Genomic DNA, 27,721 nt, shown 5'->3' with positions numbered 1-27,721 from the left:
GTGACATTCATAAGCTATATAACTTAACCCTCATTGTAACCTGTAAGATTGAAATTATTAGCCCCCATTTTATAGAAGAAATTAAGACAGTTTCATTTCCAGTCTTCTGTTTGAGAAAAAGGAGTTTGAAAAAGATATATTTCTGAAAACCCCTAACATAAAATAGAATCTGAAGATCAAATTATATAGAGAAATGCATAAGCACATGGTAGTAGTGGACAGGTGGGGCTGACAGAAATGTTTTAGCTTTCTTTAGTTCCATCTCAGGATTATTTATCACCTCCTGGTTTGGAATTTTAGATTTAGTTTAGAAGCTTCAATAAGATGGTTCTGGTTTCCATCTACCTCTTGCCCATCAGGATATAACTTAAGTAACTCAAAGATTAATTTACTTGATATTTAATGCAGCTATTTATTTGTTACCATTTTGACATAGATGAAAATTTATATATACTTATAGTTTGCATCCCTTCAAAAAAAAATAAACTTTCAGCTTTTTAAATCCTGAGTAATGTGTTCTACACATTCACACTTTTAACCCCAATCCTTGAGCCTCACTGTATTTTTAACTTTATTTTCCTTGACCTTTTTCTATTCCTGACCTCTGCACCCTCCCTGCCCCTCGCCTTTGATTCTTACTCCTGAGGTCACTGGGCCTCTCCTCATTCCCTTGTCTCATCCCATTCTATACTATTATATCCTCTACCCCACTCTATCCCTAAGTTAAACTCTTTCTCTGTACTGAGTGATTGCCAAGAATTGGTTAAGTCTTAAGGATGGGATACAAATGTCTTTTGAGCATATTAATAGTGATAAAATAAATATAAAAGATTTATGTTTATATTCTAATCAAATATTCAAAATGACCTAACAAAACACCTTTTCAGAAAAGCATATGTTTTAGCCAGAAGAAGAGAGTTTCTGGATTTCCTAGAAGTGAACAGGAAGAAGATAGAATCCCATATATCATGAGCTCTCTGAACCCATGCTCAACATCTTAAAATTGCCAAATAATAATAAGAAGAATTCAACAGGAATTACTTCATATTTTTTATGCCCAAAAAAATTATTTATAGGCCCTTCTTCTTTATCCTTAATGTAGCATAGAAAAGAATGCACCATAAAGGATAATTTATTTTCACTCAGTTACAAAGGACAAAGATCATCAAATCCTACTATAATAGAGCTAGTAGAGACTTTAAAAAAGTTAGAGAGGAAAAATAAAAATTAACTTCCCAAATCCAAGTAAGTCTGTCCCATCAGGCTAGTTCTTCTGAGGCTGAGAACACCTTGCCCCATAATGGATTTTCCATATATTTCTCCCTATGAAGTGTATTCAGCACCAGCCCAGAATTTTCAAATGAACAAAGAGACTAGGTAGACTAGGGATTTATAGAGTTTCAGCATAGAGGCAGTCAATTACAAGCATTTCATCCACCCCTATATAATGCCTGCATTCCTCCTCAGATTTCCCATGTCCATTTTCTTGTGGCACCACTGCATTGCCTAATACGGTGACCTCTATTCACATGTATCTACTGAGCACTTGAAATGTGGCAGGTCCAAATTGAGATGTGTTCTAAGTGTAAAATACACACCAATATCAAAGACTTAGTACATTTAAAAGTTTATGTTGATTACATTAATAGTTTTGATATATTAAGCTAAATGAAATATATTATTAAAATTAATAATGTTACAATGATTATTTTTAACCTCTAGAAAATTTAAAATTGCATATATGGCTTAAATTACATTTCTATTGGAGCGTGCCACTTTAGAGACTTGCACACATTGGTAATTAATTTTCTTACTTCCCAGATTACGGGTACAAGTCTGGGAGGTAGTTAATTGTCAAGACGTAACTTAATGAATAGACATGAGAACTTACTGGTTTGTGTCTTTGGATGGGACCTAAATAACTGAGAGACAGTTATTCCATTCATGAAAATTTAGAAAGGAGAGCTGGCATAGTAATGAATAGTGGAGATGAAGCTGATCTACAGCTAGTTTAACTTTGTATAGTTGTTGGCTGCTGGGAAGTCATATCTCCCTACCTCTCTTCTAGACAGTTCTTCTCAACTATGACAGCAACGTAAGTAGGAAAAAAGTGAGCATTCTCTGTCCACCAATGGGTTTAGCAAGACAAAAGGTTAGAGTTTATTCAGTTTCTATAAAAACACATTTCCATTATCCAGACAGTGACAAAGAAATCCCAGGAAGGATGTTCTGCTGAGTTTACTTTTATTGAACAGGCGGTTGGACAGACAGCATTGTGATCAAGACTCTTCAAGGGCACAGACTTGGTGGAGATGTCTTTGTACCCTCAGATCACAACATCTAGGAGAAAAGAGATGGAAAAGACTGAAAGTCAGTGAGTCCATTCCCAACAGCTCTGTACTGTTTTCTATAGCAAATAAGACAATCTTTGAAGAATTCCTCATATATACAGATGTGAAGGTAGGTGATTCAGAATTGGAGTTTATTTTTTCCCTCATGGTTTTCAACAATCTTCCTGTCATTCATCCTAGAAGAGAAGATGGGTAGGTTAGATGCTAGAACCCAGAGATATTGCAGAAATGTGGGCTGTATATTTATAGCTGTATCTTAATCAAAGACATCCATAGATTCCTGCACTCTGCAAAGAAGTAACAACTTAAAATCCCTTTCACATTTTATCACTTTGATACAACAAGTATTGAGCGCCTAACATGTATTATGTGTTGAGGTGGACACAAAAATGAACATGAGTTAACTCTGCCTTTCATTACATGTTGGCTTCATGCCGATAAAAAGAAGTAGGTGTCATTAGTACCATTTTGCAGATAAGAAAATTGAGCTTCAGAGATTAGTAACTTGTCACTGTCATGTTAGGTCATGACTTGAATTCAATTCCCGTAACATGAATGTTTTTCTACCATAGTTTTGTTGTAGGCCACTAGAATAGAATCAGCTGTCTTCCTTTGCCTGACTAATTCAGGCATTTGAAATCAACCTTTAAAACATTAAATCAATATTTAAAAATCTTCTCATAGGGGGTGAGGGCCTCAGGAAGTTTTCCTCCACATAACTGCACATCTTCAACTAGTACCACCTGGGGCATGAGCAGCACTGTCATTCCAAACTCAAACCTCCACTTTATTGCCTACATCCATGCCAGGAGGTTTTCTTTGATTTGAAAGTAGTAAGCTTTGGTCTTCCTGAATCCTTGAAAATCCATCATGAAATTGATAGATATAGATAAGAACAGTCATTTATTTATCTCACAAAATAATATTGGTATTTTTCTTAATATAGAAATTGCTTTCCAATATAGCAAATCATGTGTTAATTGAGATAATGCCTTCTTGAGAGTGCTTAGTCTTTAGAATCTCCTGACAACTAAGGAATGGTAGTAGAGCACTGGAAATGAAGTCAGAATATCTACATTGAACTCAAGATATTATACTGAGTGACGTTATTAAGTGACATTTCCCCCAGGCTGACTTTCTGTAAAATGGGAAAGACAGTGATCCCTGCCCTAATCAAATGACTATTGTAAGGGCACGAACAGAAAATGCACATAAACCTCTAAACAGCTATGTAAATCTTAGTAGTTACTGTATAATAGTTATTGCACAATAGAAAGTTTGATGTACTTAGTAATCAAAGTGTGGGTTCTGGGATACTCAACCTACTTTCTCAGGAAAGTCCTGCCTGGACTCTTATTCTATTTTTGAGATTCCACTTTCTTAGAGAAACTTTCACCCAGAAATAAAGTTCAGACAATAGTCTTCAACCCCAGTATACACATCCTTACTAGTCATCAGAACAATGTTAGGCCATGACCAATCTGTACCACCGGTACCCAAGATCAAACCCTTGAATCTTACACAGGGACCTGAAATTCCATCTGTGTCCAGGACACTTTTAATTTGTGTTTCATTAACTAATACTATAATAATTTCTGCCATTATTAATGCCCACTATGCAACTCCAGTGGAAAGTATACACCCAGAAATGAAAGAATGGCACTCCTTTACAACACCTTGTGTGCTGAGTTCCAGCAAGATTCTTCTTTGTTTGAAGAAATACATCTTACCAGTATAAACCTATGGCAAGTTCTTTATAAAGTAGTTTTTCTCAAGTTGCCTACACAGAGTGAGAGTTACAGGGAAATGTGGTCTAAGGTGTGGTCTACTGGACTGGCATAAAGCTATTTTGACTTTTCTATCCTGAGGTATATGTAACTAGGTGAGTTTGTGAGGAAATGTCACAGTATATTCTCTAAATAAAATGGGGAGCAAACTACTAAGAATTTCTATATAACAATATAGGGACTAGAACACAATATAGGGACTAGAGTAAAAGTTTAAACTCTCTTTTTATGGATTGTGGTAAATAACCAGAATAAAGGTCTTTAAGTGGGTGGTAAATAACTTTGTCGAGTCCCCTTGAGAAAGATAGGGTCTTTGGATTTCATTCCTATCCTTGGCTTCCTCTATACTGTTTTCAGCTGCTAATGTGAAACTAGAAAGCCTCTAGCTTATGATTCTTGTTTTCACAGTTTCCCATAGCAAAGATTGTTTGGTAAGTGTTCTTAATATGGCCTTATCTAGTATTGCTTGACTAAGATCTCCAAATCTGGCTGAATAGTTTCTGATTCCATTACTCCCAGAGCTTTTTGTGACAGTGGGATGGAGCAAAGACAGTGTGAATAATAAATAGTATTATTAAATGTAATGCATTAAAATATTATTTATTAAATATAATTTTATCAAAGTATCATTGAAAATAATTTATTAAAAATAAATAAGCACTATATCATTGTCTGTTTTTTTAAGTTCATACGTTGGACTCTTCTCTTTTTCTAAATTCATGTTTTGGTCTTAGGCATAATAATAATAGTGACATTAATTTTTCAGACACTATGTCAAATGCATAGATGTCAGTCTTCATTGAATATTTTCACAGTTCCTTGGGGCCTTTGGTTTAGAGTATTTAAGTAATTTGCCAAAAATCTCATATATGAAGCACAGCAAAATTTGAAATTTGAAACATTTTCTCTTATTTGAAAATTTCTATTTTTTCACATTATATACCATCTCTCTGAGGATGACTATTCAAATACAGTCATCAGGGAGAATCTTAAACTCAGTAACATATGTTGAAACATCCTTTCGGGGGTTTAAATGAAATTGGTCAACCTTTAATTCTGGGAAGTAATTTACTACAACGTAAAGTTCAAGAATACGGGCATTATATAGAAATTATTTAAATCCAGCTCTGTCACTCTCTGACCTCTCTTGGTCTCTGTCTCATCTTTTTATTGTAAATCACAGAAAATAAAACCTATCCTGAACTAAGTAATGCTATGTTGGAGACACTGCTTATAAACAGTCTATTAATGAACCCAGTAAATAGTTTAAAATAGTAACTGCTACACTATTTTTACTTATTTCAGTAATTAGTTATCCTTCCAGTGAAAAATGTGACCAATTTTGAGTCACCTGACCTAGTGTCACCTTTCTGGCCAGTGAAACGTCCATTACTCAATGGAAGGGAACAAAAGCAGAACCCACCACTCCTCACAACATAACCACGGAGCCCAGTCTACCTACGTACTTACAGATGTGGGCATGCTGGCAGTGGTTGTTCCTGGGGTGCTGCTCTCCTCACACTTCCCTTTACTGCGGATGTGTGTATTTGTTTGGCGTATCCTAAAACAGATCAGAGGACGCTTCAACAGTGAGGAAATTCTCAGTTATAATAAGAAAATAAATAAGGACCAATGTGCAAACCAAGCTGCATTTAGAGGGAGAATCTGGGATCTGCGTTTAACTATTTTCATTTTCAGTAGACATCGGTCAGGCTGTCTCTCTTCTGCTCCAGATTTATTCCCTAGCTCTGGACCTATTCTGTCACATTTTGTATACTTATATGTTCATAGAAAATATTGGAAATAAACTTGCAGATCATCTGGTCTAAAGGCGATCTTACATTTAGAGATGAGAGAATCAGATCCCAGAGAGATATTTAACTATATTGAGTACCAGTAATAAGATTTGGGGAATATAAATTATAACAAGACAAAAATGATACAGTCTGAACTTTATAGCTGGAATGACCCTTAAGAAGTATGAATTTTAATGCCTCTCACTGGAGAAATATTATGAATCAGACATGTACTTGTTTTCCTCTGGTGATGGGAAACTCATTATCTATCAAGGCAGTGCAATTTGTATTTTGGCATTGCTTAAGTTGAAATTGCTCTCCTATAATTTTTTCTAAAGCCTTAGAAATGAATATTTCTTCTTGTCTCAGATAACCTGATCCTTCTTTATAATATATACTCCCAACTCCCTTAGCCAAACAAACTATCCTGAGGCATGCTTTTTTAGTATTTTCATCATTTCAGTTTCTTACTCTAAAGTTCCCTTAAATAGATCATTTGTTACAGGTCTATAAAGTTGATGAAAATGTTGAAGAAAATTATATGGCTAATTTAGGTCCTGACATTTACAAGAAAGAGGAACTGCAGGATTTCTGGGCTGGAAATAAGGTATATATAGAAATGAAATTCCTGGACAGTTATATTTATTCCTTAAACAAGAATTTCTTAATTCTTAAAACCCTATAAGGTCTATGGATGAATTTCAAGTACTCCAGGTACCAACAAATTATGTGTGTGAATTGCTCATATCACGTAATTTTTCAAAAATGTTCTTGAAAAGGGTACCTTTCTTCATATTATCTAAGGAATCTTTGGTCTTTGAAAATTTAAGGAACTATTGTCTTAGAAATAACAGTAGGATAGTGAAGAAAAAAATAACTGTATTTTGGCCCAAATCAATAAGGTCAAAATCTTGTCTGATCTACTTCCTAACTTTATAACTTTGAACAAATTATCTGGACTCTCTGACCCTCAGATTAACCTTCTGTACAGTAAAGATAACAACATTCCATAGCAGGTTGCAGGGATTCAGTGACTGAAATGTGAAGGTGCCCCCCTTATCTACAAAGGAAGGATTATGTTCAGATTTTATGCTTTTAAGTATATGACCTGAGGAGTGCCTTTTTCTTTTTGAGTATTTTTCCAGGATTAAAAAGCAGGATATCAGGGAGTCCTAGCCTCACGTTCTGGCCCTTGCTTACAGTGTCCTAAGAAAGATAAAGTAGTACAGGAACTGCAGTGTAGGTCTGGGTCCAGGCGAGGTGGAAAAACCAAGCTTTGTCACCATCCTCTCCTTGAAAGCTGGTCAAATGGAGGCCAGAGGAAAGGGATGCACTTAGAGGCAGGGAGAAATTACTTAAAATTTTCAGAGAGCATTTGAGCACAGAAGAAACAACAAAACTAAAGCCAATAATAAAAGTATTAAAATGAATCCCTTATGTTGAACTTAAAATAAAAGTATTTTTATATCTAGCAGTTCTTCTCAATCATCTGTGAAGTCAGAAGCTCAGAGAACTGTCTCCATTTCTCCAATGAAGGTAGTGAGATTCAGAATGAGATAATATACCACCAGATAGTCATAAATATGAGAGCAGACATCAGATCAACCTTTTATTTATTGTGCTTTCTTTTGTGCAGTGCACTTTCCTTTTGCAAGGTACTACTCCTTTCAAGAGGCAGGCTTAAAGAAATGAGAAATCCGTGGCTGTCTTAGAGTCACAAGACATTTTAGATATCATATGCTGGGCTGACTTTATATAGCAGTAGTTCTCTACTGTTTTTCTCCACTACACACAGAGCAAATGATGTTCATACTCCCTGAGTGTACACAAGCTTATACCAGAGTTCTGCAATAGTAACCCCACCATTTTTTTTCTTTCTCTTCTACTCAGTAAAGCATGCAGCAATGTAGCTAAGCAATGTAGGTAAGCAATTTGGGGAATAACCTCAAATCTTTTCTATTTTACATAAAAGTAACATAATTCACAAATTTAGAATTTTTAAGTTCTATGATGAATAGATTACTTGTGACACACTCCAAATTTATATCAGTGCATTACTATGGCTTAACACTCTAGCTGAGAAATTCTAAACTGGAAGATATGATGGGGCAACTTGAATACTTACAGGTTTTCATGACAGAGCATACAGGGATTGTTGTAGGTCTGACCATCGTCACCACAGACAGGCTTTAAATCCTTTGGACAAAGATAACCTATCCTGGGCAATACTCGGTAGTCTTTGCACATCCCAGAATCCTGAACAAGCAAAACATGAAGCAGACTTACTTGTTGACATTCAAGGAGAGTGATGGGCTTGAGAAAACTGCTTGAGTTCCTTAACCCAACTTGAATAAATGGTTGTAAAAGGAGTGTGATATAGGTTATACAAACTAAAAGACTGATTTTGCATCATATTTGTTGGATTTAACTTTCTGAATTTGGCAATTTCTAACCAGACAAGGTAAGTAAACAAAGAAACCAGGAATAACAAAACTTTAGTAAAGCAAAACCCCTTTATAATATGGGACACAATTATCTGCCCAAAGGAAGAAAACCAGGATGATAGCATGCTGGAAATAATATTCACCTTTTTAAATGAAGGTACTGGTTATATACAGCCTAGAAAGGAAAGACTCAGAGGTAAATATTCATAAATTGCATGAGTTTTTGTGTCCTATCTCTACTACTAACTAAAGAAATGACTTATCTAACTTTTTGCACCTTAATTTTCTCATCTGAAAATCATAAATAATAGTAGTTCTCACTTCATATTACTGCTTTAGGGGATTAAACCAGATAATGCATGTAAGTTCATGCTTACCATAGTATCTGTCACATACTAAGTGTTCAGGAAATTTTAGTTGTCAGTATGTTTTCCATGGTAGAATATATATGTATATTTTCCATGTAAAAGAGGAACCATATTTGTCCTTTGTAGTTTTTTGGAAGTATGGGTTTAGTGATTAATGATAACAATAAGAACTTGATTAATTTTTTTAAAAGGCTAAAGGTAGAGTCAAATATAAAAAATGGATTCAAAAGTAAATAGAATAAGTGAAGACTTCAATCCAATGGTATCAGTAATTACATCGAATATTAATAACTAAGTACTTCACTTAAAAGACAGAAATTATCAAACTGGAAGAACAAAAAGAATCAACTATATAATATTATAAGAAATATATTTATAAGTAAAAGGATGAGTTCTAAATACCTCACAACTCAAAGCAATCATAAAATTTAGAAATTAATTGAATCACAAGGAAAATATAACCTATCAAATCCCAGCACCAAAGCAGTAATTTGGGGGAAATTTATAACCTTAACACATATGTTAGAAAAGAAGAACATTCGCAAACAAATTATCTAAACTTTCCTCTGAAGAAGCTAGCAAATGATGAGAATAGAAAAAAATGTTAAATAAATAATAAAGAAGAGAAAATGACAAAATAGAAAACAGAACAAGGCCAAACGTTAGCTGCTTGAGAAGATTAATAAACTGATAAGCTATTTGCAAAATTGACCAGAGTCAAGAAAACATATTACCAACATTATTGGAGATAAAAGGTCATCACTATATGAACTATTGATATTAAAAGGATAACTTAGAAATGTTATGAGTAACTATATGCCAAAAAAATTGACAACATAGATGAAGTGAATAAATTCCTGGAAAACTATTTACTGAAAACAGACACAAAGAAGATATAGAATATGTGATAGGATTATATCTGTTAATATTTATTTTAGAGGAGTCAAGAAATATTTGTTAGTTTGTTCCTTTCTTTTGATAAATAATTCAAACATCTAAATGAATTGCTATTAGCGATTCTCCATATTGATATAAATATTCATGGAGAATTTAGATCAGTAACTTATATGAATCTCTGGCAAAGGTTAGACTCAACCAGGTGTATATCAATCATAGTTTTCAGGTAGCTGGCGCTATGATGTTCAAAAGGTACTACAATGTTTCTCAGTCTCTCTCTTTTTTTTAACATAAGATATCAACTCAACAAATTCTGTTGACTCCACCTTCAAAACAGACCCAGTATCTAACCAGCTGTCAAGAGCTCCACCACTACTAAGATGTTGTAAACTAGCATCATCTCTTCTGCGGACTACTGCAATAGCTAACTAGCTGTCCAGCCCTTGCCTCCCTGCAGTGTTTTCAATAGATAGCAGTCAAAGTTATTCCTTTAAAACGTAAATCAAATTGTGTTATCCTTCTCAAAACCTTCATTCAGAATACCAGGTGAAGTCTTTAAAATTGTCTACAAAAATCCTTTATAACACGCCCTCCCATTAGCTTCCTGACTCTCTCCTCTACAACTGAAGTAGCTGTATTTCACTAAGTGCTTTGCTATGTTTTCTGCCTGGAATATGTTTTCCTTAGATATACCTACAGAATCAATACCCTTACGTCTTGCTGCAAATGTCGCCTTCTGAAAGAGTTCTTCCTTGCATATGCTACTTAAAATTGTATCCCCTCCACTCCCCATATCAGTGTTTACTGTACCATATTTTTCTGCCTTATTTCCTCCTTGACATTATATTTTTATTTATTCATATTATTTATTCTATGTGCTTTTCCAAGATACTATGAACTCCATGTAGTGAGTGCTATCTGTTTTGTTTATGGTTATAACCTAGCATACATAAGTAATGCCTGGAAAAATAGCAGGTACTCACTCAATAAGTATTTGCAGACTGGCAAAGGGACTGCTGCCTTGATGAAATGATGACTAATGAAAGATTTATTTCTCCAAAAGAAATCTCAGCTTCAAAGCAGATTGTAGATTAGGAGGGAGAATGAGAGGGCTACTGGACTACTGGCCTACTGGTCATATCTTATTTCTTGCTGCTACCACAGATATGATCACTTTGTGATATTTCATTTAGCTATTTACTTGGATGTGTGCATTTCTTCTATGTGACTATTATACTTCAATAATTAAAAAAAGAAACAAATATTTTGTGAATAGCTCTTCTCCTTGTCTTTGGATCCCTGATGCAGAGCCCAACTTACCAGAAATATGTAATTAATGCATATTTCATGTATGTAACTCATCTATTACCCTAGTTGAATTGGATGAAAAATTAGGTAAAATTCATGTTTGATACTTTCTTTCTCCTTTTCTGGGTCATCAGCCTAGGTGCTAAAATCTTCCTTTTAGGGCCCAATCTGAGAATCTGCTTGATGATCTCATATCCTCTTTGCTTCTTTCTACTCCTCATCTTGCCAAGGCTCTACGAAGTAAATCCTATCATGCTAATGTACACCAATACTTACATTACTGATGACCATCAGCCAAGAGAGAGAGAAAGAGAGAGAGATGGGGCCTTGTTCTGTCACCCAGGCTGGAGTGCAGTGGTGCAAAGTTCATGATAGCCTCGACCTCCTTGGATCAAGCCACCCTTCCGCCTTGGCCTCCTAAGTAGCTGGGACTATAGGCACAAGGCACCATGCCCAGCTAAATTTTTGTTTGTTTGTTTGTATTTTTTGTAGAGACAGAGTTTCACCATGTTGCCCAGGGTGGTCTCAAACTCCTGGGGCCAAGGGATCTGCCCACCTTGGCCTCCCACAGTGCTGGGGTTATAGGCATGAGTCACCACACCCAGCCCAGCCTATATGTTAAATAAGAAGTTTTAGCTACTGCGAATTGCTAATTTGTGGAAATCTACACCTGTGAGCATGCTCAGCGTAGTTCTAGTATGTAGAAATGGATTTGGTTGGGGGAGGGAAGTAAGCAGAAGCTTCTTGGTCTGCTAAAATTACAGAATTGAGGCACCTGACTATGTATTACCACATTTGAGATAAGTCACAATTATTCCATACTGACACTGGAAAATTTTAAATGTTCTAATAATCTCAAAGGGCACAGAATAATCCACTAAGAGGAAATCCCAGAACTCTCACCAAGCATAAACTGCATTTAGTCCTCAAAGGACTTCAAGCTGCACTGAATAAGCAAATCTCAGAGCCTTCTATGAAAACAGCCAATGGCAATAGGTTTTAAAAAATCAAGAAAATCAAATTAATACGCTGCTTTTCAGAAATAGTCCTCCTTACCAGAGAACTGAGAGAATCTAGGCTGTCTTCCTCTTGAGAAGCTCTAACGTGGGATGGCTTTTCTTGAAGTTTTGCCCTTTCCAAAGCTTCTGTTAGACTAGAAAAAAAAAAAAAAGTAATTTAAAATAATATTCACAGGGAACAGTTCCTATAATTTCCAGTGAGAAGTTAAGCAATCCTCATAAAATATGACAGAGGCCTGGTGTGGTGGCTCACAGCTGTAACGCCAGCACTTTGGGAGGCCTAGATTGGCAGATCACCTGAGGTCAGGAGTTAGAGACCAGCCTGGCCAACATGATAAAACTCCGTTTCTACTAAAAATACAAAAATTAGCTGGACGTGGTGGTGCACACCTGTTATCCCAGCTACTCAGAAGGCTGAGGCAGGAGAATCGCTTGAACCTGGGAGGCAGAGGTTGCAATGAAATGAGATTGCACCATTGCACTCCAGCCTGGCAATAGAGCAAGACTCTGTCTCAAAAAGTAAGTGAATAAATACAAACATAAATAAATAAAACAGAATCACAGAACATTGAGATAGTGACCAGGATGATACATTTAAAAAAGTACACAATTAGGAGGTGGTTTAAAGCTTTCATTACTTAACAGAGGACAAGTGGCTTCATGTTCTTAAGTTTTGATTTCTAGAACATAAAATGAGGGTAGTATTGGTAATTCCTTCCTCAAAGAACACTCACTGTGAAAAGCTAAATAAATTTGATTATTGTTGCGTTCACAGTGCACTTTACAACCATTATCATCATCATCATCATCATCATCATCATCATCATCATCATCTATAATGTCCATGGGTCCCAATTTCTAGTTGCTTTTTAGAATAACCCAGAAAATAAATTCCATAGCCTTAAGATTCTGATTTAATATAGTTTGGGGTGTAAACATTTGTATTTATTTTTAAAATTCATCTCAATCGAGTCTGATCTAGTTATGAAATAAAGATCTCAAAGAATTCCTTCTAATCGTGATGTTGAAAGTTGAAAAAGTTGTTTAATGACACAGCTAGTATACATCATGGTTAGACCTTTGATGTAGAATTTCTGTCTCCAAGTCTAAATGTTCTTTCTACTATATTAGGTATTCTCAGCTAGAAGGCCTTAATTCTAAAGACATTTTAAAAATCTTATGGGGTTCATAAACATACAGATGTATTCAATCAGCAGTTTCTAAAAATGCAGTTCCCTTGCTAGCTGCAGGGGGAGCAGAATCCTCTTACTTACAAGACAGCTCTGCACATGAAACACTTGTTTGTGTAGAACTTTCCATCAGCACCACGGACTGGGTCACTCTCTCTAGGGCAGATGAGCTCATTGTTCCTTACATAGTTTCGAAATTCACTGCACTCATCCTAGAAAATGAGAAAGGGAAAGTGAACATGGCTTTGTTCCTTTTTTGGCTTAGTGGTTTTTTCAAACTTGGCTTTAGAAAGTCCACAATTAGCTCTGTGCTCAGACTCACTGTAGTTATCCTGGCAATAGAGGCCAAGGAACCCACAGGTTGCCTAAACTTTGCATCCTCTGCTTCATTCTGAACCTCTCTGCACTGGTCCTGAAAATGTAGGGAAACATAAAACAACACTAAACAGACCTTCCTGTTTTCCTCCCCCTTTCATCCATCCTTCCTTTCCCCTGTTTTCCACATGAAGCATGCTTTTGACAAAAGGACAATCGCTCAGGGATCTTACTCTATAAATGTGATTGTTACTGTTAAAAACTGAATGAAGATGTCCTCTCTGCAGTCTTGAAAAGCAAATAGAAAAAAAAAGCATCATGCATGCACACTACTGATTTTTTAATGCTGATAAAATCATCTGGAAAAAACAGAAAAGAAGCTAAAAGGGAAGCTTAGTTTATATTGCCTGAATTATTAAAATAAATGTCAACAATCTACCCAAAGCCTCACTTTACACTTAAAATGTCAAACATAAGCATGCAGTTGAAGTGGTAAAGAATTTTACCCTCTACTTTTCAATCCATGCTTTTCCCAAGGAGGAAAGACAAAACAATAATTGACACACATTGTTAGAGAATTTTCCACAAAATCAAAAAAGCCCGAAGCCCCCAAAAAATCTTGCTATCACCCAAAGTGACAGTATTAGCAAAATCAATTTTCTTTGAAGTTAAGAGATTAGTATCTGTATTATTCCCAAAACTGGAGAAGAATGAGAAATTCTGAGGGCGAAAAGTAAAATAGTTATTTTGGTATACTTTAAGAAATAACCTTTGCATCATTTGAGACCTTGACAGTTGATTTCTCTTCATTATTCTTTTTTCTTTCATTAGCTTCTCTATCACTGCAGAATTAAAAAAAAAGATAGGGTAATTTTTCTAGGGTTATTACTGAGTTGTCTGTAATCATGCATTTCTTCAATTCCGAACACTGGCAGATCTAACACTACTTTCTTATATCTAAAAAAAAACCTAAGAATGCTTTTTAATAAGCTAATCAATTCCGATTGTTGGAATTTTCATGACAATATATTTTCAGAAATGCTATCAGCTTTCACAGATTTCGTTACTATACTCTTATCCAGAACAATACGAACCTAAAAGGCCCTTATTTTGCTTACATAAAACAGACTTAAGACTCTCATCTTGAAAGTTACTATATTTCTCTTGTTTACTTTTCTAATTAAATTATAACTAAACTCACACTTTTGCTTGTTATTTACCTAAGTATAATGCTTTGTCCTTGAATCTCCAAAAAACTATATTGCACATTATTGTTCCCTCGGGAGGAACTGAGGCTCTGTACGATGAACTGGCCTGTCCCAGGTTGCTTAGCTGATAAGCTGCCTCTTCCTACCCCAGAGGTTCCAGGTATGATTATGCTTCACAACATCAAAATGTAAAAAAAATCCTGTGAAAGTGCTTTGGAAACTGTCTCTTCAGAAGAGAGGAGCTATTAAATCATTAATGTGTGATGCCAAGTACCTTAGGTTTTAAAAGTAACAAGAACTATTTTCTGGGAAACAGGCACAACTATCGAATTCATTAATAAACCTTTTTACGTACAAGACGCTCTGACACATAGCACATTTATTGATGTGCATCTTGCCATACAGGTCTCGAACAGGATTATTTTCTCTGGTGCAGATAAGCTTCCCATTTCTCTGCATGCTTCGAAATTCACGACACTGATCCTACCAAGAGTAGCAAAAAAAGATGTTACTATCCTGGCAAAATATTTAAAACCTGACAACATGATTGACTAATTAGACATAAACTCAACAAGGAAACAAAAACAGAGAAAGTAAAATTTCAGAGAAGAAATACGTTTTAAAGGCACTTTATTCAATCTCTACCTAAGAATTTTGAATCTCCATTTCATCTCTCTCAAATGATTGTCTTGCTCTAATGGAAATTCTCTACTGTCTGGAGCAGCCCATCCCTTTAAAAACTATATGTATTTGTGTGTGTGTGTGTGTGTGTGTGTGTGTAGTGTATATATATATATATATATATATATATATATATATACACTGGACAACATAGCAAGGTTTTATATATATATATATGGTGTTCACATATGTTTATAAACATATGTGAACACCATATATATATATATAAAACCTTGCTATGTTGTCCAGTCTGGAGTGCGGTGGTTCAATCAGAGCTCATTGCAGCCTCCAGCTCCTGGGTTCAAGCCACACTCCCACCACAGCCTCCTAAATAGCTGGAACTACAGGCATGTGCCACCATGCCTGGCTAATATTTTCAAATTTTTTGTAGATACAGGAGTCTTTCTGTGTTGCTCGGGTTGGTCTTGAACTCTTGGCCTCAAGTGATCCTCTCACATTGGCCTCCCAAAGCACTGAGATTACAGGCATGAGCCCCAGTGCCCTGCCTCACCTCATTTTAATACAATTTTCTCTAAGGCAGAGCCCTAAGCCTGTCTCCCTGTGAGTGCACTCTGTATTCCCCACATAAAAAGTCTACTTCAAAAGCCCTGGAATGAACTAAAAGATACTTTTCTGGAAAAACATACAAACATGTAAACTTTCAGCTTTATTCCTCAACAGCAATCCAAGAAAAAGAAAAGTATTATTATTGTGTGAGGTGCTTTGTCATGTGGTTTAATATATTTCCTTTAGTGGTCATAAAAATCGTATAAGATAAATATTCATCATCCCCATTTTACAGATGAGAAAAGTAAATCTCAGAGATATTAATTAAAGTCAGTGTTGAATTTGTGATCAGAAACCTGCTAACCACCAGACCATACGTTTTTACTTACTTGCTTTTACAAGGCAGAGAATAAAACTCCTATCTGTGGATAAGTATATATACAGCTGCCTTTTGTGTTCATTGAAGCATAACGAGCTTGAAAAGAAGCCAATGGAACCAAGTCTACAGACAGAATCTAGACTGTATTAAAATCTTCAGAGAGCTATAGAAGTCTCTGGAACTTCCTTTAAGCCCAAAAAGCCAAAGTGGAGATATGGGAACATTACCATAAAAAATACCACCGTAACCTAGATTGTACTTGCCCTTCTTTCTTTAAATTGTGATGTCCATAAACAATTTCAGGCCTTACTTTTAATTGTAGTATTTAAACCAATTCTCTGGAATTAAATACCTATCAACATATTAAATGCCTCACAACCACCATTTCCACAAATGACTGGAAGTGTTTTCTTTTCCAGGTGCTCACAATACCACATATGTCTATAATAGCACTAATCTGCCTGTATTGCAACTCTGCAATTCAGTCCTTGGCTCTTCTGTTCATTACTTATGTGTAGTTACTTCTCTTAAGTTTTTCTGAATTGTAAAATTGGAATAGTATTACCCACTGAATACATTTGGGGGAGGTTTAAATATAATCACTGGTACACCTTATTGAACTTTGCATTTGTAGATAAAACTGTAGCTCTCTATTTGACTCTCTCTCTCTCCGCCCCACCTCGGTATTTTCTTTTTGTGCTTTTTTAAGACAAGTTCTCACACTGTTGCCCAGGCTGGAGCGCAATAGTGTGATCATAGCTCACTGCTGCCTGGAATTCCTGACCTCAAGTGATCCTCCCACCTTAACCTCCCAAGTAGCTAGAGTTACAGGTGTGCACCGTCATGCCTGGCTATTTTTTTAAATTATTGTTTGTAGAGACAGGGTCTCACTATGTTGCCGAAGCTGGTTTTGAACTCCTAGGCTCAAGCACTTCTCCTGCTCTGGTCTCCCAAAACACTGGAATTAAAAGAGTGAGTCACCACACCCTGCCTCAATATTTTTTTATTGTTGTCGTTGTTGTTTCACTCAATATTTTCTACATATACATATATATATAGTATTTTTCTGTTTGAAATTTTAAAATAAGTATCATAAAATGAAAAATTTACCAAGATTTTAAATAGATGCCCTTTAGAGATCATGTGAAGTTGTGCAATAAAGTATTTTCTCTAAGCCATTCATCTACCGAAATACACAACAGATATTTCCAAGATATGTTAAAATAATGATAATTAATATTAATGCTTCATTTTCTTTAGTCACTACAGGATGAAATGAAAAGTTTCCCTGCTAATAGAAAAAATCTTCCTAGAGAAATTTTACTATTTTGCTTTTCTAATGGGAGGCTCTCAGTGGATGAAAAGAGACTGTGCTGTGTAATATTCTCCGTGTTGGCGTTGTAGTGTAGAGTACTATTTATAAAGATCAAAATTAAACACTAGGTGGCAATGAAATGTCAGGTCATGAATTTATCACCTCAAACTCCAAACTTTTGATACTAATTTTCTTTGTAATCTTTTGCATCTGATTGCTTGATATTTATTATCGAAAAAATCCAGAAACAACTGGGTGTGGTGCCTTGTGTAATCTCAGCAGTTTGGGAGGCTGAGACAGTTGGATTGCATGTGCTCCGGAGTTTAAGACCAGCCTGAGCAGCAGCAAGACACTGTCACAAAGGAAAGAAAAAAATTCAAAAATGAAATTAACCGGGTAACTACAATAATTTGAAAATTGCCACTGGTTCTACAATTCCATCAGAATCGCTCTTGAGGAACTGAAGAGCATGCTATTTGTTTGCAAGATGTGGCCATGACTTCATTGTTTACCATTGTATCGCCAATGATTGGGACAGAGTCAGCATTTCATGAATATCTGTTGAATAAACATTCATGAACTAGCTGAATTCAGGTATTAGTGTGTCAACATCTATTACCTCCTTGTCTTTGCTCTTTTCTTCTGTATTGCTCCTGTCTTCATTCTCTTTCTTTTTTTTTTCAGCTGCTTCCCTTTCCCTGTGGGGGCGATGAGGGGAATGAAACATTTCAATCAAAGTGAATAAACACCTCATTAATTACTAGATCTGCTTCTAAAACAATTGTTATTTTCCCAAACTGGTAGGAAATGATTATTATACCTTAAGACTCACAGTCAAAAAGTTATTTTGAAGAATACTTACAGTTTTTCCTTACACATAGCACACTTATTGCCATGTGTCTTGCCATCTGGACCCCGGACAGGGTCACTTTCTCGAGTGCAGATAAGCTTTCCATTTTTCATTTGGCTTCTAAACTCATCACATGTATCCTGAAAAAATGGAAAGAGTATACTGCAAGTGCTGTTTTTACATAGTATTTGACTGGATTTGAGAATCAGAATTTCTTTCCAAGAGGCAGGCAGCCACGTAACCTTACTGTGGTAGGCAAAATAATGGCCCACAGAGAGAGACAACCATGTTCTAATTCCTGGAACCTCCAAATATGCTACTTTACATGACAAGGAGAAATTGTGATGAGAATATGGAATTCAGATTGCTAATCAGCTGGATTTAAAAGGGGGAAGTTACCCTGGATTATCCAAGTGAGGCTCATGTAATCACAAAGGTTCTTATTCATGAAAGAGGGAGGCAGGTGAGTCATTGTGAGAATAACAGCATGAGAAGCACTTGACTGGCCAGCAATGGCTTAAGGGTGGCCACAAGCCAAGGGATACAATTAGCTTCTAGAAGTTAGAAAAAGCAAAGAAACAGATCCTCACTTAGAGCCTCCACAGAAGAATGCAGCCTTACAGACACCTTGGTTTTAGCACAATCAGACCCATTTAGAACTTATGGAATCCAGAAATACAAGATAATAAATTTGTGTTATTTCAAGCAACTGCTTGTAGTAACTTATAGTAGCAACAAAATAATACAAAAACAAAAATAAATCCAATGTGTTTGCAAAACCTCCTTTTCCCTATCTACAAAATAAGGTTAAAAGGCCATATTCAACCAGGCTATTGAGATAATTAAATAAACTATCATTTATGAAAGTTCCTTTTAAAGTGTAAAGCTTGACCTTAGGTTTCTTTACGGAACAAGTTATCGGTGATAGTCACTGATAACTTGGTGACTCATGGCCTTCTAAGGGTAAGCTCTAGCTTGATCATATTGACACCTTCTTCCATATGAACTCACCTTCCCCGATACTGAGCCATTCTCATTTGATCTGGAACCAGAATAATCATTTTTTCTCTCTGCTTCTCTTTCCCTGGAGGAGAAAAAAGTCGATAATCATCTTGTGAACACATATTAACCCTGAATTATGTAGTAAGTGTTCTGTACAAATGACAAGAATTCAACTCTCTTCAACTGTGCTGGCCAACAATTCGAATGGCCATCAAAAAGTCTTCCTAGGATTCTGGTACAATGAAGAACAAGGGTCTATCATGATGGCACTTAGAGTTCACAGAATTGTAATAGAATATATAACAGGAATCAGCCGCTTGGTTAGCTGCCCTTGCTGAAGCTCATTGTTCCTTAGGGAATGCAAGAGAAAAATGTAATATTTGAAAATTAACAAAAAGAATAATTTTCATTGAAGGAGCCATGGCAATTGAGAAATAGCCATTCATTCAGGAGAAATGTGACTATGTTTTAGACATGGCTGTTGAGAGAAATACTTACAGTTTTGCTTTACACATGGTACACTGATTGTTGTACGATTTGCCATCAGCATCACGTACAGGCTCACTCTCCCGAGTACAGCTGAGTCTTCCATTTTTCATTTGTTCCCGATACTCAGCACATTGGTCCTGAAAACAGAGAAGAACAAAGGCCCCTTGGCTTATTTAGTCTACTGTATTCTTAGTAAATGTTTTTAACAATCTGAGTAAGAGAAGTTCTTTCACCTCTCTTTATAAGCAACATAAGATCTAGGACTGCTATCCACAGAGAAAAAGGGACCAGAATCACCCATGTTCTAATTATAAGAGATGAATTGTCATGGTTACTACTGTTGCTTTTAAGGATCTACACAAGGAAATTATAAATATGACTGGATTTAATAACATATATCAAATATTAGTAATATAGTTGCCCCTTGGTACACTTGGGAGATTGGTTCCAGGATCAAAATCCATGCGTACTCAAGTTTGTCTTGTACAACCCACCTGTACAAAAAGATTGCCCTTCATATATGCAGGTTTCACATCCCACAAATGCTGTATTTTTTAATCCAAGTTTGGTTGAAAAAAAATTATGTACTAGTGGACCTGGGCAATTCAAACCCATGTCGTTGAAGGGTCAATTGTACAACCCACAGGCAAAATCTTTCCTGCTGCCTGTTCTTACCATAAAGTTTTACTAAAACACATCCTCACTCATTTATTCAGATATTATTTTTGGTTATTTCCCACAACAGTGGTGAGTAAAATAGTTGCAGCAGACAACATATGACTCACAATGCCCACAATGCTTAAAATATTTGTTATCTGGCCTTATACAGAAAAAAAAATGTGCAGATCTCTGGTGCAGATAGGAGAGAGAGAAAAATGCTGGAGGAAAACTCAAAATTCTGTCAAATATCAAGGAAGGTAGGCTTAACCAAGTTATGGACAGACAAAATGTCTATCAGACAAGTCTAATCAACAGGACCATTCCCTAAAAGGGAGAACTCAGCCTCCTAAAGCAAAATAGATGGGAAAAAAACAAAACAACCAGAGTTTATCAAAGGTAAATATTGGACCTTTATCAGATCTGGAAGTAAAGATACAGTTTTGATATTCTAAGGTTGTGAAAAGATAAATGAGGTGATTGCAATTTTATGAAACAGTGTTCAGAGACCCAAGGAGTGACCTTATATGCAACATTACCATGCTGACACTTTAAAATGCCTCAAGAAACACGCTAAATCTTTGCCTAAATTATTTTCTTTTATCCCTGTAAGAGTACTGCTAAACCAGGGAAGGTAGAATTCAGTGAGCAGAGGTAATTTTCTCAATGTCTCACAAGTCCAGGTGGTAGGGGCAGGATCGTACCCCAATGTGACTCCAAAGCCTGTGCTCTTTTTTCCTGTCATGCTGCCTTGGATCAATAGAAAAGATACCTCTAAAAAGGGCTCTGTCCGAGGCAAGAAAGAATAATGAATGAAAATGAAGAGCATGATGCTGATGAGAACAATTATTGACATAAGGTCTAGATTACCAAAGAGGGCTCAGGAGACTGGGAAAATGTCATTACATATTGTTAATTATTTCAAAGCATACAGAAGTCAAAATGAACCGCAGAGCAGTGAAAATGTGCTGATATCTTACTCTACAACCTTAAGGAGAAACTTCTCTGTTCTCCAAAGGACTCAGCTCTGTATAAAATCGCCTTTACCATAGACTATGTATACATGCTATGTCGTAGTCCTATTGTCAAGTAGTTAAGCCCACTCCAGTTATTGAAATCAGAAGTCGCTCTCACCTGAGTGCTCCCTCCTCCGCTGCCACTGGAACCGTGTCCTGCAGCATTTCTCTGATCTTCCTCTTCTTTCTTCTTTCTTTCCTCATCTTCTTTCTGGCTGGAAATTAGAAAGTGGGAGGTAGGAAATAACAGATTACAGAGAGTGGTGTGCATTTTATGAGTTTCACATTGTATGAACAAATCACGTATGTATAAATTATCAAGTATCGATTTAACATCTACTATGCTACAGGCCTTCTCTGAAAATAAAAATATGAATTATATGGAGTCCTTTGCCAGGAAGGACTCTCATTACAGTAAAAGAACACCACATATACATCACCACAAAAAAGACAAGGTGAGTAAAGATGGGTGCGGTGGCTCACACCTGTAATCCTTGCACTTTGGGAGACCCAGGCTAGTAGATCCCTGAGGTCAGGTGTTCGAAACCAGTCTGGCCAACAGTGCAAATTTCCATTTTGCATAATATTTATGCCACTTACTGTCCTTTCTGAACAAGTTTTGCAGCTTCCCATTACACATAGAATGGACCTCAAAATCTTTGGTGCGCATTGAAGGTTGATAAAGTTGGTAAGTTCCGACTAAACAAAACGGCTTGCTTTTTACTGTACATACTACAGTTTTCCTAATTTTATATCTTTACCTGTGCTGTCTCCCTCTTCTCCTCTCATCACTCTCTGTCATGTCCACATTTCACCTGAATTATAAGGTCCAGTTCCAACCCACCATAAAACTTTCTATTAACTGTCCCTTTCTTGAAGTACCATAACACACTACAGACAAATTTTTCATTTAACAATTCCTCCTTTATATTATATTTTCTTATGTCCACATCTAATCTCAGTGGACTATATGATTTCTGAGAAGATCATCTACTTCATTCACCTTTGTATAATCATTATACACATTGTACATTATAGATGTTCAGTAAATGCTATTGAGTGACTTAAATATTCTACATGTACTTACAAACTTTGTGTAAAGACCTACTTTTCATTTCCTGAAAACTTGTTATTTTCAACAATATAGGTGATAACTTTGACATTAAAATCTGCGTGTTTTCTTTCCAATGTGAATTGAGAGATAATTCAGAGAAAGGATCCACTTAATAGCAAATACCTTAAGAATTTTATCAAGAAAGTGTAATTGACCGGTAGGCTCTACCCAAGAACTAACAGAGGATGCAGTAACTTAGTCGTATATTTTTAATTTCTGAAACTGTGAATCTTGACCATTATAAAGAAAGAACTATTAGATAACCTTTTGTTTCTTCTACATGTAAGGAAAGAACAAACACAATGTATACTAGCTGGTTCGTTGCTTTCCCAATTTCACCGTCCCACAGTAGGAGTTTTTTGTGCACTCACAAGACTGCCTTACACATGGCACACTTGTTGCCATGAGTCTTGCCATCTGGGCCACGCACAGGATCATTTTCTCTCGTGCAGAAAAGTTTTCCATTTTGCAAAAGACTCCGAAATTCATTGCATGTCTCCTATAAGGAAAAGAAAAGGAAAAAGCTTGAGTTTCTTCTTAGAAGTTAATTTATTGAGTTCCTACTAAGTGCTTTATAAGAAAAAAAGAGAAAATAACCTGACGATTTTTGTTTTTGTTTTTGGCAATTATAGAGTTTAATTTCTATTAAGCACACAGGACTAAAGAAGAAGCCTCTATTTCTTTTTCCTTGGTAGCCCCAAAATCCAGACTAAACCTGCAACCATATATAAGACTCTTAATAAACTGGGTTCTCTGATGACTGGGCGCAGTCCTTGTTTAGGGTTACATGAGGAATTGAGAGAAAACAAGCAGTCACTGAAGATCAAAAAATTACTAATGGCAATTACAATTGAGTTTGTATTTTATTCTGAATTTTTTAGTTCAAATTGAAATTCATGAGGATGAAAGAGGGAATTTTTCTCCTAGCTCCCCTTAAACGTTCATTTCCAGGTCCCCTAACTAGTCATGTTTAGCAAAAGAAAAATGATATGAGAAGAGAGTTTGTCTTTAGTAGTAATGTGAAAAAAGAAATTATCTCATACTGAAGAATTTTCTCTTGTAGATGTTGAAGAGTAAATCTATTTTTCATATGAACTGCTATTATTTTTAAATTTAGAATTTCAACTGTGAAATGCGATAAGCCAAACATAAAGAATTCCAGGGCGATACTTCTTTAGAGGTTATTTTAATATCAATAGTCTTTGATGGGAGCAAGGAAATGACCACAACTTGGAATAACCTACCTGGAGCCAGCCTTTTGGAACCCAAGGAAATATTATGTGGGGATGCTACTTTTTAGTCTTTTCCCCAAAAGCCGGGACTAATATATAACCAGAGGTAAAGCAAGGAACACATGGATTAACCAAATTTGGTAATCCAACACACAGTGTGCTAGAAAGAATGCATCAGGAAGTCTAGGTTTGAATTCTTTTCCTTCCAGAAATTTGAAATATGAAGATATGGGTACTGATATTTATACTCTCATTAACTTTATAAGCAAGTTCTTATTTATCTCTGAATTTCAAATCTTAATATTAATATATGGGAACAGAACAAAGCAGGGGTTTGCAAACTGTGACCTGTGAGCAAAATCTGACCAGCCATCTCTTTTTATAAATAAAATTGTGTTGGCATCAACCATGCCCATATGTTTGTATACAGTCTATGATTGTTTTAGAGCCACACAGCCAAGTTGAGTAGTTGCAACAGAGATTACATGGCCACAAAGATGGAAATATCTGCTACCTGTTCTGTTAAGAAAAAGTTTCTCAACTTCTGAACTAAATGAACCTCTGTTTTCCTCACAGCTGGGGCTTCAGTAATTCCATAGTTATTTTTACAGAGATACTGCAAAACCTTAACCTTTCATTGCAATATAAACATTCCAGGATCACTACCTTTCCAGCTTCTCTTTTAGTTTTTGGTCTGGGTTTAGCTCCTTCTTTTTCTTTTGCTTCTTGCTGGCTATAAGAGAAGAGAGGACAAAACAATTATTCTTAGTACCCAATACATACTATTCTAAAGGAGAAATGTCTCTGCATAAAAGTGGTCCATCACTGCACTCCCTCTCCCCTCTCCCTCTCCCCTCTCCCTCTCCCTCTCCCCATCTTCCTCTCTCTCTCTCTCTCTCTCTCTCTCTCTCTCTCTCTCTCTCTCTCTCTCTCTCTCTCTCTTTCTCTCTCTCTGTTGGAGTTTCACTCTTGTTGCCCTGGCTGGAGGGCAATGGCGCAATCTCGGCTCACTGCAACCTCCATTTCCCAGGTTCAAGCGATTCTACTGCCTCAGCCTCCAGAGTAGCTGGGATTACAGGCATGCGCCACTAAGCCCAGCTAATTTTTTGTACTTTTAGTAGAAACAGGGTTTCTCCATATTGGTCAGGCTGGTCTCAAACTTCCAATCTCAGGTGATCCATCTTCCTCGGCCTCCCAAAGTGCTGGGATTACAGGCACGAGCCACCATGCCCAACTTTTTTTTTTTTTTTTTTTTTTGACGGAGTCTCCTGTCACACAGGCTGGAGTGCAGTGGTGCAATCTTGGCTCACTGCAACCTCTGCCTCCAGGGTTCAAGCAATTCTCCTGCCTTAGTCCCCTGAGTAGCTGGGATTACAGGCACGCACCACCACTCCCAGCAGCTTCATTACTTCTATACCTCCACCAACTTAGCTTTCGAGTAGAAAGGTAAATACACACCCCTCTATACCATGTTCTTGTTAATGTTGTTAAAAGAATAAGATGCACATGCCATAGCAAACCAGTGAATAAATTTTTACTACATATTTCTTTTGAAAAATAAAGAAATTGCTTTTTTCTGCAGAAAGCATCTAAGACATCAATTAGATGTTAATACATTTTCAATTTATTAGCACCTAATGATTATACTTTTGGATTATTTGATAGTGACCTATGCTTGCAGAGAACAGAAGTCCTAGTCCCTTCATGCCATTAGCTCCAGGGTAATTTTGCTTTTAGCACATGGTTCTTTCTTAGTGGTGATTCAAGTATTGAATATTGAAGAACACTAAAAATAAATGTGCTGAGTATATGGCTTTATAATAGTAAATTTCTAAACTCAATGCAAAGACAGCCTTTATTTTCTACCTTCTGAGAAAACTTCCAGTGCCACCCCTCTTGCCCATCCAATGCTGATCTTCTCCTACACTCAGTAGCAGCAGTGGCCGCCACACACTCACAAGAAGGCTTCACACATGGAGCAGGTGTTGCCGTGGATTTTCCCATCTAGACCCTCAATAGGATCATTCTCTCTGGTACAGGGGAGTCGTCCATTCCTTACATACTGACGATATTCACTGCACAGCTCCTGCCAAATGAAGGAAGAGTTAAGACTCTAATAACTAAACACTAGAAATATTCATCCACATTACCCCTTCAAAAACTAAAACATAACGATTGCATGGGAAAAGGTGATGTTGAAGGTTATTAGCTAAAATGCTTCTCAGAGACCCAGGTCACACATTACTTGGAATGTGGATTGCCGTTATTTATCTCATTAGAAAACCTTCAGCTCAATATCATTCCACACTAGGCACTGTGAAAGACAGAAAGAAGAATAACGTATGGTCTCTTAAATAAGTGAAGGAATTTGTGACATGCAGAATAAATACCCTTTTACCAAATATGTCTGTGTTAATACCTGGGACCTGAGAATATGCTACCTTACATGACAAAAAGGGCTTTGCAGATATAATTAGGTCAATGACCTTGAAATGAAAACATCCTGTATTGCCATAATGGGCTCAAGGCAAGGCTCAATCAGTCCTTAAAACTGCAATAGTGAGGCAAAAGAGAGTGAGAGGGAGCTGTAACTACAGAACGGTCAGGGAAATACAACATTGCTAGCTCTGTAGATAAAGGGGTCCAAGAACCAAGGAACATGGACAGCCTCTAGATCTGAAGAAAGAGACATGGATTTTCCCCTGGAGACTCAAGAAAAGGAATAAAGCTCTGCCAACCCTTTGATTTTAGCCCAGTGAAATCCTTTTTAGACTTCTAGCCTATGGAATTATAAGATACGAAGTTTATGTTGTTGTTATTTTTTATTTATATTTTATTTTACTTTAAGTTCTGGGATGCATATGCAGAACGTGCATGTTTGTTACGTAGGTATACATGTGCCATGGTGGTTTGCTGCACCTATCAACCCATCATCTGGGTTTTAAGCCCCTCATGCATTAGGTATTTGTCCAAATGCTCTCCCTCCCCTCTCCGCCAAGCCCCCACAGGCCCCAGTGTGTGATGTTCCACTCTTTGTGTACATGTGTTCTCTTAAGTGGGAGTTGAACAAAGAGAGGTTTATGTTGTTTTAAACCACTAAGGTGTGCTAATTATTACAGCAACCATAGAAAACTAACACAGAGTTTTTAATTTCTTTGAAGAAAACGCATAGAAGCAACTACAAGTTATAATAAAACAAATGATGTAACTAATTTTTAAAAAATTATTGGCATAATAGATGGTAGGTTATTCAGCATATTGCATGGATGGGAAAATCTGTAGGGAGCAGTTAACACACAGTCTGATCCATAAAAAATGGCCAGAATTTGGTAGACGAGAGGGATATTCTGACTGTGAGTAATGCCATATAGAAGGCAAAGATCATTGTATGCTGAAGAATTGGTGAATTGTCCAATGTGGAACACCCCACTGGACGATGAGATTAGACGAATAATGACATTCACAATAATGAATATAATATTGCAGAGTGGGTACGTAAGATATGTATGATGTTGTGCTGTTATACATGAGTAAGTTTTAGGGACTTCATAGAAATAGTATACACACCAACAATATCCTTAACTTATGAGTGAGAAAGCTAATACACAAAGATGTTAACTGTGGGAATCTTACTGGTAGGGAAATGAAGCAAGGATTTGAACCCTAGCAGTCTGAGTCTAGAGTCCAATTTTTTAACCACATTGGTTTTGTAACCACAAGATGGGAAGCCATGAATCAATGCTTGGCATCTCCAAGAAATCAAAAGGTGGCCGGTATAATTGGCACATGGAGAACA

The 27,721-nt window shown here is 36.5% G+C and overlaps 1 protein-coding gene across 6 annotated transcripts in view; it reads right to left on the bottom strand.

Moving 5' to 3' along the window:
* Positions 1-2,136: 2,136 nt before the first annotated feature.
* SPINK5 (serine peptidase inhibitor Kazal type 5) overlaps positions 2,137-27,721 on the bottom strand; it is a 72,475-nt gene continuing 46,890 nt past the window's right edge. For 2 of the 6 annotated variants that reach the window (XM_008987434.5, XM_078365761.1), the window contains 16 exons: positions 25,884-26,011; positions 24,592-24,658; positions 23,065-23,192; positions 21,698-21,794; positions 19,916-20,043; positions 19,427-19,499; positions 18,428-18,555; positions 18,185-18,263; positions 15,039-15,166; positions 14,245-14,317; positions 13,483-13,572; positions 13,245-13,372; positions 12,008-12,104; positions 8,060-8,190; positions 5,609-5,699; positions 2,137-2,527 (listed from right to left, as the gene is read on the bottom strand). In XM_008987434.5, the coding sequence (XP_008985682.4) occupies positions 2,519-2,527; positions 5,609-5,699; positions 8,060-8,190; positions 12,008-12,104; positions 13,245-13,372; positions 13,483-13,572; positions 14,245-14,317; positions 15,039-15,166; positions 18,185-18,263; positions 18,428-18,555; positions 19,427-19,499; positions 19,916-20,043; positions 21,698-21,794; positions 23,065-23,192; positions 24,592-24,658; positions 25,884-26,011 (1,575 nt within the window). In that variant the 3' untranslated portion in view covers positions 2,137-2,518. The remainder of the gene's footprint in view (positions 2,528-5,608; positions 5,700-8,059; positions 8,191-12,007; positions 12,105-13,244; positions 13,373-13,482; positions 13,573-14,244; positions 14,318-15,038; positions 15,167-18,184; positions 18,264-18,427; positions 18,556-19,426; positions 19,500-19,915; positions 20,044-21,697; positions 21,795-23,064; positions 23,193-24,591; positions 24,659-25,883; positions 26,012-27,721) is intronic. The other 4 variants (XM_078365763.1, XM_078365762.1, XM_035287940.3 and 1 more) reach the window with 3 other exon arrangements.

Source organism: Callithrix jacchus, chromosome 2 (genome assembly GCF_049354715.1).
Source record: "Callithrix jacchus isolate 240 chromosome 2, calJac240_pri, whole genome shotgun sequence".
Classification (NCBI taxonomy): Eukaryota; Metazoa; Chordata; class Mammalia; order Primates; family Cebidae; genus Callithrix; species Callithrix jacchus.
This window is presented reverse-complemented; position numbering and strand designations above follow the sequence as displayed.